Source organism: Bubalus bubalis, chromosome 1 (assembly GCF_019923935.1).
Source record: "Bubalus bubalis isolate 160015118507 breed Murrah chromosome 1, NDDB_SH_1, whole genome shotgun sequence".
Lineage (NCBI taxonomy): Eukaryota > Metazoa > Chordata > Mammalia > Artiodactyla > Bovidae > Bubalus > Bubalus bubalis.
Genome location: NC_059157.1, coordinates 128,723,807 through 128,739,227, shown reverse-complemented (window position 1 = coordinate 128,739,227; position 15,421 = coordinate 128,723,807). Strand labels below are relative to the sequence as shown.

Here is a 15,421-nt window from a genome sequence, read left to right as displayed (position 1 = left end):
TTTTTGTTGCAGAACTCATACTCCCTCTTTAGAAATCAGGAAAGTGGGCTCTGAAATGTTATCTTGCCTGGCTTTCCTAGCAAATACATCATAGAACCTAGATTTAAACTTCAGTTTCACTGGCTCTATACCCCCAGGCTGACTGCGCCTCTTTGTGGCCTGTCACTGATTGAGATGCTGAATTTTCCTTTTGTCCCACATCCCGGCATTCCTTTCAAAGGAAACAAATGTATTCTATTGTTTAAAGGCTGTTGTAAATTTATTAAAACTTTAACAGAGTACCTGAGGTCATGAAGAGACCTAAATAAGAGGATTATTAGGTCAGACTTGACAGGGATATAACACAGTGGATAGTATAGAGAGCTCTTTACAAAAAGCGGGGAACAAAGGATAATGCTGCTGCTGCTTGTCCTGCTAGAGATCCAGGAGTGGGCCGAGTGCCTCTGCAGCCCCTGCTCACCACCATGGTCCTGACTGTGAAGACACAAAGCAACTTCAGTGCTTTTGATAACATTGAACATCACACTTGCTCTGGCATAATTTCCAAGAGATGGGAAACATGGTCCCCAAGTTCTGTGGTGCTTTGATTCAGCTTTCATTTAGCCAAGACTGAACTACAGCAATATTCTGTTCTCTACTTTACTTCATTCCTTTTTTTCAATCTTCAAAATCTTTGTTTTCCCTTAATCATTCAGCCAACTGCTTGAAATTCATCTCATGCCTGTGAGTAGGAAGTTAGATTTGAGCCCTAAATAGGGCTGGCTGGGAAGAAGGTAGGCCACATCTCCCGAGTCAAGGGAATTAATGGAAAAGAAGAGAGGTGGGCGGGGAGAGGCTACAGAGCTGCTCCCCACCCCAAACCATGCCTGTCACTATCTCCATATAATTAATTTAGATATTTAAGAGAATTAACATTTTTTTTTTTCGGACCAGGATTCCCAAAGAAATTACAGTGAGTAATATTCACCAGGCCATTTGCAACATTCCTTTTCTGGACTTCCTCACAAACAAACACATGGGGATACTGAATGAAGATCAGTGAATGGAATGAATATGCTCCCAGGAAAGCAGGATTCAAAGCCTTGAACTGTGGTGACTTCTTTTCTGGAGAAGACTAGTTTGCTGTGTGCCTCAGAGAATCATGGCCACCAAACCATTGCCTCCACCTGATACCACCGGAGTGTTCAGTCCCAGGTCAATCCCTTTAGGACAGAAGTTTGTTTCCTGATTCTAGAGTTACACCATGAGTGAGTGCGTGCTCAGTCAATGCGCATCTATTCACTCTCTGTGCAGGCTCCATGAGGGTCCGGGGTCAAGCCACTTTATATTGGGCCCTTTTGTCCTCTGGGTATTTTCCAGGGGACACCGTGGGCCTGAGTCTCCCTCCAGGAGGTGGGAAATGAGTCTGGCAAGCTAGAGTTCTACCCATTCTGTGGGTTCCAGGTACCCCCAACAGTTACCCTGATAACATCTGGAGGAGGGTTGGGCTTCGGCACAGAGCAGTGGCCGTGGTGGGAAGGATCCGCACTCAGCCCTGAGTCGACTCAGGAAGCAGTGATCCTGTGCTGAAACCACACGAGCTTGGGCGACTGCAGACTGAGAATTCCTGTTTCATGGAACACAGGATATTACTGCAGCCAGTCTCAGCATTGTCAGGGGGTGAATGGAGTCCAGCACAGGTCAGGAAAAGGTTTGACTACAGCTGAGAAGCCCTTACTGTGTTAGTCACAGACCCTCACAGCTTGGAGGATGTGCCAGCAGAGCGCTGGTTCATACTGTTGGCGAGGTCTGCAGGAGCTTCTGCTGCTGAGTCCATGTCGAGTGGCCAGTGGTTCCCACAGTCCCTCAGAAAGTTTCTTATCCAGTTCTTCTCTGTCAGTGAATTGTTCCCAAGAAGAAGAGTATTTCAAACAACACTTGTGAGTGCCTTAAAGGTAGAGAAACGACTGTCAAAGCCAGGTGACAGGGAGGTCAGTGCTCGGAAGCCGTGAGAACAGGCTGGTCGTGAGCAGAGCCCAGTCCATGGGAGACGGAGTGGATAGAAGGCAGGTTAGCAGCACCCTGCATGATGTCCAGTTTCAGTATATAGACACAGTACCCCAACCTTCCTAACAAAGTCTGTGTGTAAGTAAAGAATTTGTTCTCAGTTAGGAATCTGCTCCAAGGAGATCTGAAACCTACCCAAGTCAAAGAAACTTACCAAGCAATGTAATTCGTGTTTTCCTGAGTCCTCTAGACGTTCAATTCAGGAAAAGACAGGGAGGCAACTACGAGAAGTCTGCCCTTTTTAATTCAGCCATCTGAGGACTGCAAGTGCAGAAGGAAATCTATTCAGTAAGGCATAGGGCATGCCCTGATTAAGAATAAAATAGTTTAGTGGTGAAGACTCAGATATTCTGTACATAAAATAGTCCAGGCAAGGTTAATGGGCAGGTATAGACTCATTTACCAGTGGACGATGACTCAGATCTACAGGATCGAAGATTTGATCCAAATGAGAACAGATTCAGTTCTTACAAGTATGAAAGCCTCAAGAAGTTATCTTTTTGCAAAAGAAATAGTAAATGATTTAACAGTCCTCATATATGTTAATGTTTCAAATGTATTTGTATCATAATATGTAACATAATGTGTAACAATATCTGCAGTAAATCTTTTGGTATTTGTGATGGGTTTTTCTGAGTTTGGGGGCTTCCCTGATAGCTCAGTTGGTAAAGAATCCGCCTGCAATGCAGGAGACCTAGGTTTGATCCCTGGGTTGGGAAGAGCCCCTGGAGCAGGGAAAGGCTACCCACTCCAGGATTCTGGCCTGGAGAATTCCATCGACTGTATAGTCCATGGGGTCACAAAGAGTCAGACACGACTGAGGGATTTGCACTTTCTGAGTCTGGAGCACTGCGCTTGGGTAGGGTTTTTCTTAGGTTAGGTCCCAAAGAGCTGGAGCCAGGCAAAGGTGTAGGGGTTTGTGTATTTAATTCTTCCACTTGTTTTCAAAAAGAATTTGCAGCTAGTAAAAGAAGGATTATGGTTATATAAAAATCTGAAAAAGTTTTGGAAGGATGCATTTTGGCCCTGGACATATGATTTCTGACAGCCTAGAGTGAAGGAAAACAACCTGAGATCAGACCCTCCTTAAAGCCAAGGCAATGAGGGAAACAGCTCCTGGTGTCCAACCAGGAAGCACACTGGTCCGTTTGGCAAGAATGGGTCTCTGCTGAGGCCTGGAAAAAGTTACTCCTGTGACCCGGTCCTGCTGGGACCATCTGCTACCACAGAAAAAACTACAGGAACTGCAGAAGTATCTCAGAAATGACTATTTATATCCACCCTTAATAAGAACTAAAGGCTTTGTTTTGGAAGCTTTGGTTCTTCAAAGATAAGTTCTTTGGGGAGGAGGCCCTGGGAGACAATCCAAGTATGAGACTTCACTTGGTGTCAGCCTTCAGGGAGTCCGATGGTCTGGAGAAGAATAGGGGCATTGCTCAGGCCCCTTTGCTGAATGTTCTGTGTGTCAGCCACAGTTCCGACAGCAGCCACTGGACAGTGTCACGGTACCTTATCGGGGACTCTCTTCCTCACTGGAGGAGCCTGTGTGTGGCCAGCAGAGCTCAAAGGATCCCCCGTCGGCCTGGGGCGGGCTGCACAGCCAAAGTTCTCTCAACTGCTGCTTTTTGGAGTTTGACCTAAAATCCTGGAGTTATTACAAGGATGAAAATATTAGCGTTTGTAATGCGTTTTTCTCAGTTGGAGTCGCCAGTCTTGCTCTCAGTGACTGGGGCCCTTCCCTCTGGTTGGGCCTCCTCACAGCTGATCAAGCCTGCTACTGCAGTGCTAACTTTGGTTATGGAATAATTAATTTGAACTCTTTCTGTTGGCTAAAATTAACAGACTAACTTTTAATACAAAAATGCTTATTGTATGGAATAATTAATTTGAACTCTTTCTGTTGGCTAAAATTAACAGACTAACTTTTAATACAAAAATGCTTATTGTATAGAAACTTTAGCAAATATTGTAAGATGTAAAAAATTTTAAGTTACCCATAGTTCCCCTTCTCAAAGATAGCTATTAATATTTCAGTACGTTTCTGTCTTTATGTGTTATTTATATGACCTGCATGAGTTTGGACCACATGGTGAGGCTATTATTATCTCAGTGGCTTCTTAAGGCCTTAACATAGTGTTACTGGAGTGGCCTTATTAAGACCTAGAGTGAGTGGGAGCAAGTTTCTTCAGAATTCAGATCTAATAATGAAGTCTAGTAAGGAAAGCTGTTACACTGGGATGTTTGTGAAAAGCTGTCTGTTCTTGAGCATGCAGGATGCCTTCCTAAGGTCAGGCCTCTCTTGGGCAGTGATGGGGCTCCTAGGACAAGCTCAGGGGGGAGGCATAGCTGGCTGTGCCGTGTGACTGACAGGGGCTATTGCTGGACCAAAGCAGCAGATGCCAGTAAAGCCGGCTCCCAGGAAGGGGTGCCTGCGCAGGAGAGAACACGTACAGCAGCTGTGCTTTGCACAGAAACCCAAGTTCTCTTAGGGGGAGGTGGGGTTTGCAGATTAGGAAACAGAAGTCTAAACTGCTGTCAGTTAATGAGTGGAGAACCAAGGTTTGTTCCCAAGACTGGCTTCAAGGATAGTCTTGCTTTACCCTAGGCTCCTGGTGGGGCTGGGGAGATGTGGGTTCTTGTTAAACACTACATATGACACCAGTGCGACCACAGCCCTGGGTGAGCATTCCCAGACTCGACACGCTCAAGGGAGAGCAGTGGTAGCCAAGGCACATTAAAGTCCTGTTACCAAGAGGAGGATAAAGGAAGACATGAGAAGGCGTTCGTGTTTATAATTAAATAAATAAATTAACAAGAAATTGAAATAGTACATTTGCATTTTAGTAAAATCTGAGATTGTACAGTTAATCTGTTTGCTTCTCACAGAAGGCCCAGCAGGCAGTCTCTTTTCCCTTAGGAACATCTAACATGCAAACCAATGAAGTCTGAAATAATAGAACCCTTTGTGTAAGCATATGGTTTTGCTTTTCCGTTTTAAATTATTCTCTCAGATCATTTCCTTTGCTGGAACAAGGGGAAAGGCTGTGCCTGCCAGAGCTGGGAGCTAGCACCTCTGAGGGGACGGCCCCCTTGCAGCCTGAGCTGGAAACACTGCCCCATCTCCACTCTGAGCTGCTTCTGAAACCTGAATGCCACCTCCTGTGGCGAAAGTAAAGGCTCACCAGGCTAAGTCACTTGGGAGCGGAGGGGGATAAAAATCCAAAGGGAAATCCTTGAGTTTTCTTACCAAAACTGTCCTTAGTTTGTGCCTATAATCTCTAAAAGGACACAAACGTTTCAAGGGCTGCTTGCAAAGAGGAGAACCAAGCTGGTTCCAGGTGGCTGCACTGGCTGGAGTTGGTCGATAAAGTCAGCAGAGGGACTTCCAAAACCAAAATGAGCTGGTTCCTCAGCAGCTAGTGAGCTCCCTGTAATGAGATGACATTTTAAGGCCTTTTGGGCCACCCTTGCCCCAAAGACACTCCCAGAAACCAACAAGATAAATGTCCTTCATTCAGCACGTCACTCATCCCAAGAAATGTTTTGTTAAAACCAGGGTCATCTTGGCCATAAAGAAATTACATTTTTAAAAAAGATACCCTATGATTGATATTCTTCTGTTCCTTTGGGAAACTTGTTTCTGGTTACTTAGCATTATGAATCACATGCAGGTGATAACCTAAGATTTCTTCTACAACCTGTGGGGGGCCGCTGGTGGGACTATCCAAGGACATTACCTTGAGTTACCAAAATAGGTTATAAAATCATCATACAGCCTGGACGTTACTGGATCTTTCAAGGATCTGTTATGTCCATATTCCTCAACCCCCAGAGACCAATTCAGTTCACAGTAGAAATGATCGAGGCCTTCAGATTTAAAAACTGAAGGGCGCCCTAAAGAGGCAATTAAAAAAAGATCTGAAGCTTTCCGCACGCTTCCCAAGGAAGGAGAGGGTAGCGGGAGCCCAGCACTGAGCTGGGTGGTGCATCTGTTCTGCTCACAGCACCTGTGTGGCTTGCCGAGGAGTGGTGCCCCCTGGTGAGAACGGAGGACCCTCCCCTGACAGGGCCGTCCGGTCCTGAGGCCTCGCCGCAGCCCCCGGTGGTGAGTTCTGATCCCCTGTGGCTTGCTCTTCAGTGGGCAGTCACACGTTGAGGATCCGGGGAGCCGAGGCCTGAAAGATGGCTGAGGGGTTAGGGGCAAACTTTTTCCTCACCTCAGGGGCCTGAAAAATGAAATTTGGCCACAGATCAGTGGAGGTCTTCCTCAACTTCCCCCCTCCCAGCAGCTGCAGACTGCTAACCTGAAGGGTCGGGGTGGGGGGTGTCCACATGGACCTGACCTGCTTCCCGAAGCCTTTGGGTTGAGTCAGAAACTGAACAGCCCTACACCTCCCTTCCAGCCCCTCCTCTTTCTTACATGGACTCAGGCACTTGGAAGGCTTGTCACTAAGCAAGTGGTCCAGGGTAAGGCTGGGATTTAGGAGGGAGGCAACACCCTGCTCCCCGAGAAGCCCGTGCTAGAGGAACACACGTGGCTAACGACGAAGCAGCACCTTCGCTTTCAGTTGGTGAGCGATGGTTACGGGGGTTCAGAAACCACTGCCCCTGCCATAGTGCCATCCTACACCATCCACATCTGACTCCTAGTCCCTAACCTGGAGAGAAAAGCCGCTGTTCTCACAGCCCCCTGCAGCCAGGCACCAGCTTCCCACTGACCTGGAAACCGGCCCTGGGGCTGCCATCCCATCCAGAGCTGTGGGTTGTGATGACTTTGGCGGGCTTCACTTTTGTGGATCTTGATGGCTTCACTCCAGTCCAAGCCTGGAATTCCTGTCTGGAACAGAACACATCACAACCTTGCACAGGGCCGACTGTCCCTCAGGGGCCTTGCCTCTTGCCCTGTGCTTCTGGAACATTCCTGGCCAGTGTCCACTGCTGAGCTGCTGCTCTGGCTGCAGATGTTACTTTCTCACAGAGGAAGTAGACCCCAAACAGCTCCACCAGAAACTTTCTCCCACACTGCCAGGGAGCAACAGCACACACTGCACTGGGAGTGAGCAGAGGAGTCAGGCAACAACAGTATCCTCCTCGTCCTAAACCGTAGGCTCCTGGTGTGTGCTGGGCCTCAGAGGCCACACGTTCCAGCCCTGCTCTCCAGGGCTCCCTGTACCATCTCTGGGTCACGTCAAGGGGCCCTAGAAGCCCAGAACCAGTGAAAGTCACTCGCCTCCAGCCTGTGTTACTGGTGGCCCTTATGTCCAGGGAGGGGCTGGCCTGGACAGCGCACAGCAAGGCATGGTCACACCTGGTCACAACTGAGGAGGAAAGTGAGGCCCAGTGTTCTGTGTAGTTCTCTATAACCTGTCTTATTAACTCCTGTAAAACAGTAAATCATAGTGACCATCTCAAGAAACTAAAGACCGCCTGGCTTTTGCATGGCACTGTGCACGTGGGCAACTCATGCACAGGTGCAGGGAAGGATGGTGGTCTGCATGGGGGTAGGGACTGCTGGCTGCTTGGAGGGAAGTGATAAGGCTGGCACAGCCTAGCTCCATGTGCTCAGAGTTACAGTTTTTTGACAAAAACTAATCCCTTAAAAAAAAAAAAAAAGACCTGTTTCAATTCTGTCAACTCCCCTACTAAATTAGCAGAGACCTCCTGGGCCCAAGCCCCTGGCCAAGGGGAAAAGTGTCCAGCTGACCAGGGCCAGCACCCACATGTGGGCTGGGTCCTTGCCTATCCCATCCACAGCCCTGGCCAGGTTTCAGGCCCTGAGGTCAACAAAGCAGCCTTTTCTCCTTAGCTGCAGCACAGCTGGGCACCACTGGGCAGGCCACGTGTACATGGTACAGCTGTGTCTGTCCATGGTCAGCACGTGGGTACCAGGAAGTGAATCGGACCAAGGCTCTATCGGATAATTTTTGCTTCCAAAGCTGCAAGGTTTCAAAGACCAGCTGGCTGCACCATCTGCTGCTCTGCGTCTCCCAGAGAAGCAGGTCCTCCCCTGGGCGTGCCCTTCTGTCCCCACACTGAGCTGAGCCTTGGGTCAGGCAGCCCAAGCCAGCTGTCCCAGGATGGCTGCAGGGGTCCCAGAGCAGGAAGTGACCTGGCCCAGGAGCTAGAGTAGTCCCCATGACTGTGGGGCAGGAGATAATAAAAATACAGGACTAAGTTGAGTCCACTGTGTCTCCCTCACCAAGCAATTTCCACCATCATCCACCTCATGTGAGCCTTAGTTGGACTTGATGCCCACAGTCCCTCCTGCTGAGAGGCAGGGAGCTACCAGGGTATGCAGAGAGCCCAGTCTGAGGATACTGAGGCCTGGTTCTCAGCCCAGCATGACTTCAAACAAATCCCTTAACTTCCCTAAGCCTTCAAGTTGGGCACTTAAAAAAGTGGGAGTCAAGTCTGGCACTTTGACGGTTAGCCCTTTAACTGACTCACCGAGAAAGAAAGAGATGACAGGAAGGAGAATTGCCAGAAGTGGGCAGAGTTAGAACCTGGGCCAGAAGTGCTGCACGCACGCACGCACGCACACATACACACACACGCACGCACACACACACTTCTGGTGGGAAGGCAAGCGAGTGATGCAGGTGAGCTCTCATCTGGAGACCAGGGGCCAGGTGAGGCTGGGGTGGAGAGGAGCAGCCACGAGTATCCTTGATATCTGGGCGCTCATGATCTGTTCATTATCTTTGCTTTATGAATTTATTTAAATGGTTTTCTTAGGTAACATGTATCTTGCAAGGAGGCAGGTGGGATGGAGTTGCTCATACCAGTAGTAGAGCTGGGAGGTAGAGGGTCTCAGAAGTCAGCTTGCAAGGTGACAGGAGAGCCAGGTTCAGCAGCAGTCCTGTGTCTCTGGCAGGTGACCCAGGCAAGTCAAGCTCTTACTATTTCTGCTTTACAGATGAGGAAAGGATCAGAGGGACCAGGTGACCCACCAAGTTTATACACCAGGAAGGACAGCTCTAGTGAGTCCCAACTTCTGCCCAACCACTGTCAGACATAGGTCAAGCAGCTACCTGACTGAGAGGAGGCAGCATCTTAGGGGATGGCAGCCTGTTTGGAGCACAAATTTGATCTAGGGCAAGAAACACTTGAACTCCACTCTGTTCTACGTGACCTCTTGCCAGACACTCAAGTGCCTCATCTACAGAATGGGGACAGCAAGAACTGAACTGATTTCAGGGGGTTATTGTAAAGTCTTGGGCTTCCCTCGTAGCTCAATTGGTAAAGAGTTTGCCTGCAATGCAAGAGACCCGGGTTCGATTCCTGGGTTGGGAAGATCCCCTGGAGAAGGAAATGGCAGCTCACTCCAGTATTCTTGCCTGGAGAATCCCAGAGAAGCCTGGCAGGCTACAGTCTATGGGGTTACAAGAGTCGAACACGACTGAGCGACTAAGCACACACACTGTAAAGTCCTGGGGGGAGATAATCTATGGGATGTCCTAAGCCTGGGGTCTGGTACATGCTAAGCAGTACCTTCAGTATCACAGGAACTGGAAGGACCCAGCAGGACATTCAAACCTGCCATCTATTTAACAGGCAAGGGACTGCTTCTGAAAGTCCAGCCTTTGCTTGGACACTCCCAGTGAGCAGGAGCGCAGCACCATGCAAGCTTACTCATCTCAATCAGTTCTAATTACTGGAAAGTGTGTCCCTCCCAGAGTCGAAGCTATCTCCCTGCAAGCCCTGCCCCGCTCTATACCTGGAACATCAGCCATATGAAGGCATGGCACACACAGGACGTCTGGCCTTCCAGGCCTGTCACCACTCAGCTCCCTCCAGCCGGTTCCAATCAGGGCCCCGGCATGCAGCAGTCAGCACCTTCCGCTGCCTGGCTAGGGCACCAGCGCTGCAGCTCAACGCTCTGCCCCTCACATCTCTATAGCTCGGCTTGAGCACAAGACCCACCCTGCAACAGCCACTCCCCACTGAGTTCCTTAAAACCCACATGCCCATTAAGGAATCTCTAGGGAGATGGGATGTTCTAGTGTCTTGATCATGTGTTCAGGTGTATACAAAAGTCATCCATCTGATTGATTTTACTGGATGGAAATTATACCTCAAAACAGTTGATTTTAAAAGTAATAAAGTTGAAGGGGAAAGTTCATACCCTTTGGCCCTTAATTTGACAGGTATGAATTCATATTGAAGAAATTAGGGTATAAGCAAAGATTTAACTATAAGAATGATGATCTTGTAAGTTATTTTTTCCTCTAAATTTTTTTTGCTAAAGGTAATACATATACATTTTCTTTTTCTTTTAAGCAGTGATTCAGGGAATTCCCTAGTGGTCCAGTAGTTAGGACTCCTCGCCTCCACTGCAGGGGCATGAGTTTGATCCCTGGTCAGGGAACTAAGATCCTGCAAGCTGTGTGGCATGGCCAAAAGAAACCCCCAAAATAAAGCAGTGGTTCAAAAAGCAGAGTGAAAAGTCCCTTAGTCTCCATTTACTCCTGGCAGCGTCTACAACTCCTTTTCCTTCCTTTCCCTAAAGGTTACGATTTTCTCACATATCCATGCAGAGACATTTTACGCTTATTTCAGCAGATATGTATACATCAATAACCCCTTTAACAACACAGATAGTAGCAGACATACTGTTCTGCATCTTTTTTGACATCTGTTTTAGTCCCTCCTATGGCAGAGCTATAATTAACCAGTCCCCTACATCAGTAGGACTGATTTCCATCAACACTGTTTCCATCTTCTGTACACTGTTGACATGTACCTTATTACTCCTTAACTCCCGCCCCATATTCAAGGTTACATGTAGGGAAATTTTCTCTAAGTGCAGTAACTAGATCAAAGAACAGTGTTTTTAATAGCCCCAAATTAGCAACACCCTAAATATTTAATGACATAAGAACGGGTTAATATTTGGAGGTACATATCAATATATGGGTAATGTATTGATATACCCATAAGACAAAACACTACACATCCATTAAAACTCATGTTATAGAAGTGTGTCTAGTAACAGGGACCAACAGCCACATACGTGAAATAAAAAATGTAGTTACAAATCCAGCCATGTAAGAATTACAAATGGATATGAACTCAAATGCATGTTAAGGATTAGAACTACCAGTTTGGGGTAGGATTGGGGATACTAATTTTTTATGTTGTAATTTCTGTAATTTCCAGTTTTTCTACAGTGACTATGTCTCACTGTTGGAGTAAGGAGAGAGAAAGCCCTCACTTATCCAGGAGAGGAGCACAGGCCTGTCAGTGAGAGCCAAGTCAGCTGCCCTCAGTGGGATCTTGAGGGGACCACCCAGAAGCCCTGCATCTGGTCCTCACCACCAATGCCCCCAGAGGGCACTGGCAGCTGGCCTGCGAGCACTCCTTCCATGGCTGGGCCCTTCTGGCAGAAATTAAGATTTTAACTCGGAGGAAAGCAGGCCTTTCTGACAGGACTGCCCCAGAGAGTGAGGTAGTGAGCTCACCGTCAGGGAGCTTGCTTCCTCTCTGACTCCAAGTCTGGTCAGGGAGCATCAACGGAGAATCAAAGGGGTGACCTCACAGGCTGCCTGAAGCTCTCGAAGTCGGGTGGGATGGGGGATCTGGGCGCCTCCTCGCTCCTGCCCACCTGGTCCTCCTGGCTCCGCGATTCAGTCTCCTGGGACCACTGGGTCTGGGTACGATGCGCTCTCCTGCCCCCAGCCTACCTGTATGATGTGGTTGCCACTGCAGCCGCATCCGCGTCGCCGATGGGGAGCACGTAGACCCCCCGGCCGGGGGTTGCGGAGGGCTTGGTCCTGCGGCTGCTTGCTCCCGGTCCGCGTCCCTGCGTTGCATCTCTGGACCCCGAGGGCGCCGTCCACACGCCGAAGTCCCGCTGGTACTGAGTGAGAGGCACATCCCGGCCAGGGTCCCGGGAGCCTGCGGGAGATGGGCCTCTGCGCGAGGGAACACCGCCCGGGATTGGCTCCTCGCTCTCGAGGTCCGAGTAGCTGTGCAGGGTCAGCGGCACGGCCACGTCGGAGCGGTCCAGCTGGTTCCAGCGCCGCGCCAGGCAGCAGAGGCGGCTGATGCAGGGCCACGCCATGCCGGCCCGGCGTCTGCCTCTCGGCTCCCCGCGCTCCCGGCCCGCGCCGCCCCCGGCTGCGGCCCCGCCCCCACGGCCCTCCCCGCGCCGCCGCAGCTCCACCCCCTGGCCTGGGACCGCCACCCAGGGAGCGAGGGCTGGGCCACAGCTCCGCGGTGCGCACGGCTCTGGAGGGGTGCAGAAGCGAGCCTGGGGTTGGAGGAACTGAAACCGGCTGGAGGCACTTACAAGTATCCAACTTGAAGAATGTTCCTTAATTTAATCCAAAGTTCCCCAAGTGCTATCCTACAAATTGAACCTGGCTTCGCAGAGGCCAGGGGCCGGATGGCAACCATTCCTAGGGGGTACTGAGTGAACAGTCCGCTGGGCCCCGCCCACAGGCCACTGGCTGCCAGATTCGTACGAGGCTGCAAGCACGAGATGTAGCGATGAGGGGCTGTAGCGAAGCACGAGAAGATGAGATGTAGCGGAGAGAGAAGACTTGGGGCTGTACTTCCCGGAGAACACGCGTTTGAATCAGCCTTTATAATGCCAAATTTGTGACAACCAATTCAGCCTTCCACTGAGAATTGACATTAGCCCTCAACTGACATTTCCTGAGGTCTAAAATCCCTGATTTTAAAGCATGGCTCCAAAGGCTTGATTTAGCTTTATAAAGCTGCCACAAATCTTTGGCTACTATGCTATAAGAGTTCCCCTCCCTCCTGTGCAGAGCTAAGGTAATCCTCCAGGCTAAAGGTCAGTCTGTTTCAGGCATGACAGGGTATCAGACAATCCCTGGTAACACAAGCCTTCCTGAATTAACACAAGCCCTCAGTGTGCACTGCAGACCAGTTACTAGTAACTATCAATACAACATTAATTACCCAGTGCACCATCTCAAGCATATACCTGGACGGTATCCAGCCTGCACCTCAGAGGAACTGCAGTATAGCCCTGGCCAGTCAAGAGAGACTCCTCTCCCAAACCATTGCGTGGCTGGTCTTAGCTCGGGGGCACAGTGACGTGACACAACAACTGCCCGAAGTGGCCGCAGCTCAGCTGCCTGGGCCCTGCCACGACCCAAGGCAGCAGCAGAGGAGCCCCACGTTCTGTGAAGATGCTGGGAGACGACACACCTGCTCAGATTACCCACCTGCTCTGTGTGACCTCCATGCACCCACGGCCGTGGGTCAGCCACTCGGGAGACTCGTGACTAAAACACTCCGTCCTGCAGGAGAAAAAAAGAGAGCAGCTCTTCTTGCTTTGACTCCTTCATTCATTAAACAGTTAAAAGAGCACTTACTATTGCTTTGTGCCTGGAATAATGCTGGATGCCTTCAGGAGGTTTACAGAGCAGTGGGTGACAAGACATGGAAACCAGTTAAACAGAGCTTTCCAGCAGCGGAAAGAAGGCCAGTGGCCTGGCCTCGCCTCACCACCCGCAGTGAGGGTGGGCAGCAGGACTGGGCAGGAACCCAAGGGTCCAGGCCCACGGGTTCGGCCACAGGCAGCCAGGGCTGGATCACGGAGGGCCTTGGTAGCCACACTACGGGGTTCACAAGCAGTTTTTTACAGGCGACAACAGGAAACGACTAGAGTGTTTTCAGCACTCTGTGGCCATATGGTGAAGTACAGCACATTTTAGAGAGCAGCGGGAGAACAGTCTTTACAGTCAGGTTAGGGACAAGGGACTGGGACTTAACGCACAGGTGCTGAGAGTGGAGAGAAGGGCCTGGATTCTAGAAACAAGAGGTGAGAGAGGGGATCTAGAATGGCCCAGGTTTCTGGCTTAAGCCAGGAGTGACATTTGACATGCCTGCACAGTGGGGGTCCAGGACCTAGAACTATGTTTGACAGGCAGCAGACACAGGTACAGAGTGACAAGCTCAGAAGACAACTTCACGGAGGTAAGTGAAGCCACAGAAGTGGAGAGGAGAGCGAGCTGAGGCTGCACGTGTGGGACCCCACACTGCAGAGCGCAGTGGAGGCGGCACAGGCTGAGGAGCACGAGCACGGCCTTGGGGTGATCACGTGCCAGCAAAGCAGCCAAGATGAGGAAGGAAGGTACCTCAGCGGGCAAACAGGAGAGCAGGGGCAGTTGCCAGAGCTTTGGACAGTTAGGCTTGTGCTTCTGGAGCTGGACGCTGACCTCCAAGGCCTCGCATAGGTAGATACTTGACCTTCTAAACATTCCTTCTCAGACAATCACAAATCAGAAAGAGGAGACATGTCTTCACTGCCTGTTTTTCGGGTCTGCCCACAGACGTGAATCTCATTTTGGACTCCATGTGGAAGGTCCATATGATCTCAGCCTCCCGTCCCATCTCTGAAAAACATTTCTTGCCTCATCTGTAAGTCACAGGGTTGTTAGTATCAGCTACATATTCAGAAAATGTCAAAGCACAGCAGTGTGACCTTGGGCGGTTCCCACACACGACCACCCTAGCACCTTACTGGCAAGATGAGGGCTAGGTTAAAAAAAATTACCTTGCCTTGAAGTGACATTAGTTTAGAATAGAATCCCCTGCCTGGTAAGAATGACCAGTACTTCACAGTAGAGAAGAGTCTGGGCTGGTGGGGAAGATGAAGAACCGCCATAGCTGAACAATTCCTTGGTGTTGGGCACATACTGCCATTTAGCTCTTAACATTATGTGAGGTGGGCACCGCTCCCTCACTGTCATGAAAACCAATGCTCTGTGCCCGCCACCACACAAGGCGGGCCCTCTACAGCACAAGGTGCAAAATTTGGCATAACCTTTTGAGATCACCAAAAGACCCCAAAACTCCCCTATAAATCCTTTCAAGAAAAACTTTTAAATTCTCAAATTGCATTTCCTAGAAATAATTCTCAATCACGAGAAGCTGTTCCACTACAGTGAAGCTACGACAACAACCCCTGTCTGCTATGTCAGTAAGAGGCTCCACTTCAAAGAATGTACATTTTCCAATATAAGATGCAATTAGGCTCAGATTCAAGTTTGAATTTATCCAAGATAGTTCCTTCTAATTCTTAATTTAGCTATAATTTTAACCTAGAAAGCAAAACCTAAAAATAGCTTTTTGTATACGACACTCACTGCCACAAAGTATTACCTACCTTTCTTGGGAAAAATTTAGAAAACATTGCAGCTGTTATTTCAGACCATGCCAGAGAGAAGATGTTCTTAATTTTTACCTGTCAACCAAGCAAGGAAAGGGGTAGGTAAGTAAGAGTAAAGATTTCGCAGAGGTGCTAGGAGGCCGACATTAAAAAGCAAGCACCTCTGGCCTTTCCGTGTGCGCACTCTTCAGGTTCAGGCGCGTGTTAAGCACAACAACGAGCAGCGCG

At 49.4% G+C, this 15,421-nt stretch overlaps 2 protein-coding genes and 1 long non-coding RNA gene across 16 annotated transcripts in view; 1 reads left to right on the top strand and 2 right to left on the bottom strand.

Moving 5' to 3' along the window:
- Nucleotides 1-2,667, top strand: part of YEATS2 (YEATS domain containing 2) — a 103,300-nt gene extending 100,633 nt beyond the window's left edge. For all 5 annotated transcript variants that reach the window (XM_006056670.4, XM_006056672.4, XM_006056673.4 and 2 more), the window contains one exon: nucleotides 934-2,667. In XM_006056670.4, the coding sequence (XP_006056732.1) occupies nucleotides 934-1,042 (109 nt within the window). In that variant the 3' untranslated portion in view covers nucleotides 1,043-2,667. The remainder of the gene's footprint in view (nucleotides 1-933) is intronic.
- MAP6D1 (MAP6 domain containing 1) lies at nucleotides 236-15,408 on the bottom strand. Of its 10 annotated transcripts, none has more exons than XR_006551599.2 (8): nucleotides 14,160-15,197; nucleotides 13,245-13,319; nucleotides 11,730-12,545; nucleotides 6,766-6,883; nucleotides 5,294-6,272; nucleotides 3,556-3,691; nucleotides 2,201-2,307; nucleotides 236-474 (listed from the first exon to the last, which is right to left on the bottom strand). XR_006551599.2 is itself a non-coding variant. In XM_025287573.3 (5 exons), exons 3-5 carry the CDS (start codon nucleotides 12,107-12,109, stop codon nucleotides 6,192-6,194), a joined length of 579 nt encoding a protein of 192 aa, XP_025143358.1. In that variant the 5' UTR covers nucleotides 12,110-12,545; nucleotides 13,245-13,319; nucleotides 14,160-15,197; the 3' UTR covers nucleotides 4,824-6,191. The 10 variants fall into 10 exon arrangements, 1 of the variants encoding a protein (XP_025143358.1); XR_006641171.1 differs by lacking the exons at nucleotides 236-474; nucleotides 2,201-2,307; nucleotides 11,730-12,545 and adding an exon at nucleotides 15,355-15,408 and having other exon boundaries at nucleotides 2,955-3,691; nucleotides 14,160-14,284; nucleotides 14,579-14,662; nucleotides 15,191-15,268; XR_006641168.1 differs by lacking the exons at nucleotides 236-474; nucleotides 2,201-2,307 and having other exon boundaries at nucleotides 2,955-3,691; nucleotides 5,294-5,474; nucleotides 5,820-5,940; nucleotides 6,054-6,272.
- On the bottom strand, nucleotides 7,277-11,723 carry LOC123333968. The gene is made up of 3 exons (XR_006551605.2): nucleotides 11,508-11,723; nucleotides 8,829-8,951; nucleotides 7,277-7,425 (listed from the first exon to the last, which is right to left on the bottom strand). It is a non-coding gene; the product is annotated as an uncharacterized LOC123333968 (long non-coding RNA).
- Nucleotides 15,409-15,421: the final 13 nt, after the last annotated feature.

Coding starts and splice junctions, on each gene's coding strand:
- MAP6D1 (XM_025287573.3), bottom strand. CDS start 12,109: ATGGCGTGGCCCTGCATCAGCCGCCTCTGCTGCCTGGCGCGGCGCTGG. Junction 6,884..11,729: donor GTGGCAACCACATCATACAG/GTAGGCTGGGGG, acceptor GTTCTGTTCCAG/ACAGGAATTCCAGGCTTGGA. Junction 6,273..6,765: donor GCCCCAGGGCCGGTTTCCAG/GTCAGTGGGAAG, acceptor TTCATTTTTCAG/GCCCCTGAGGTGAGGAAAAA.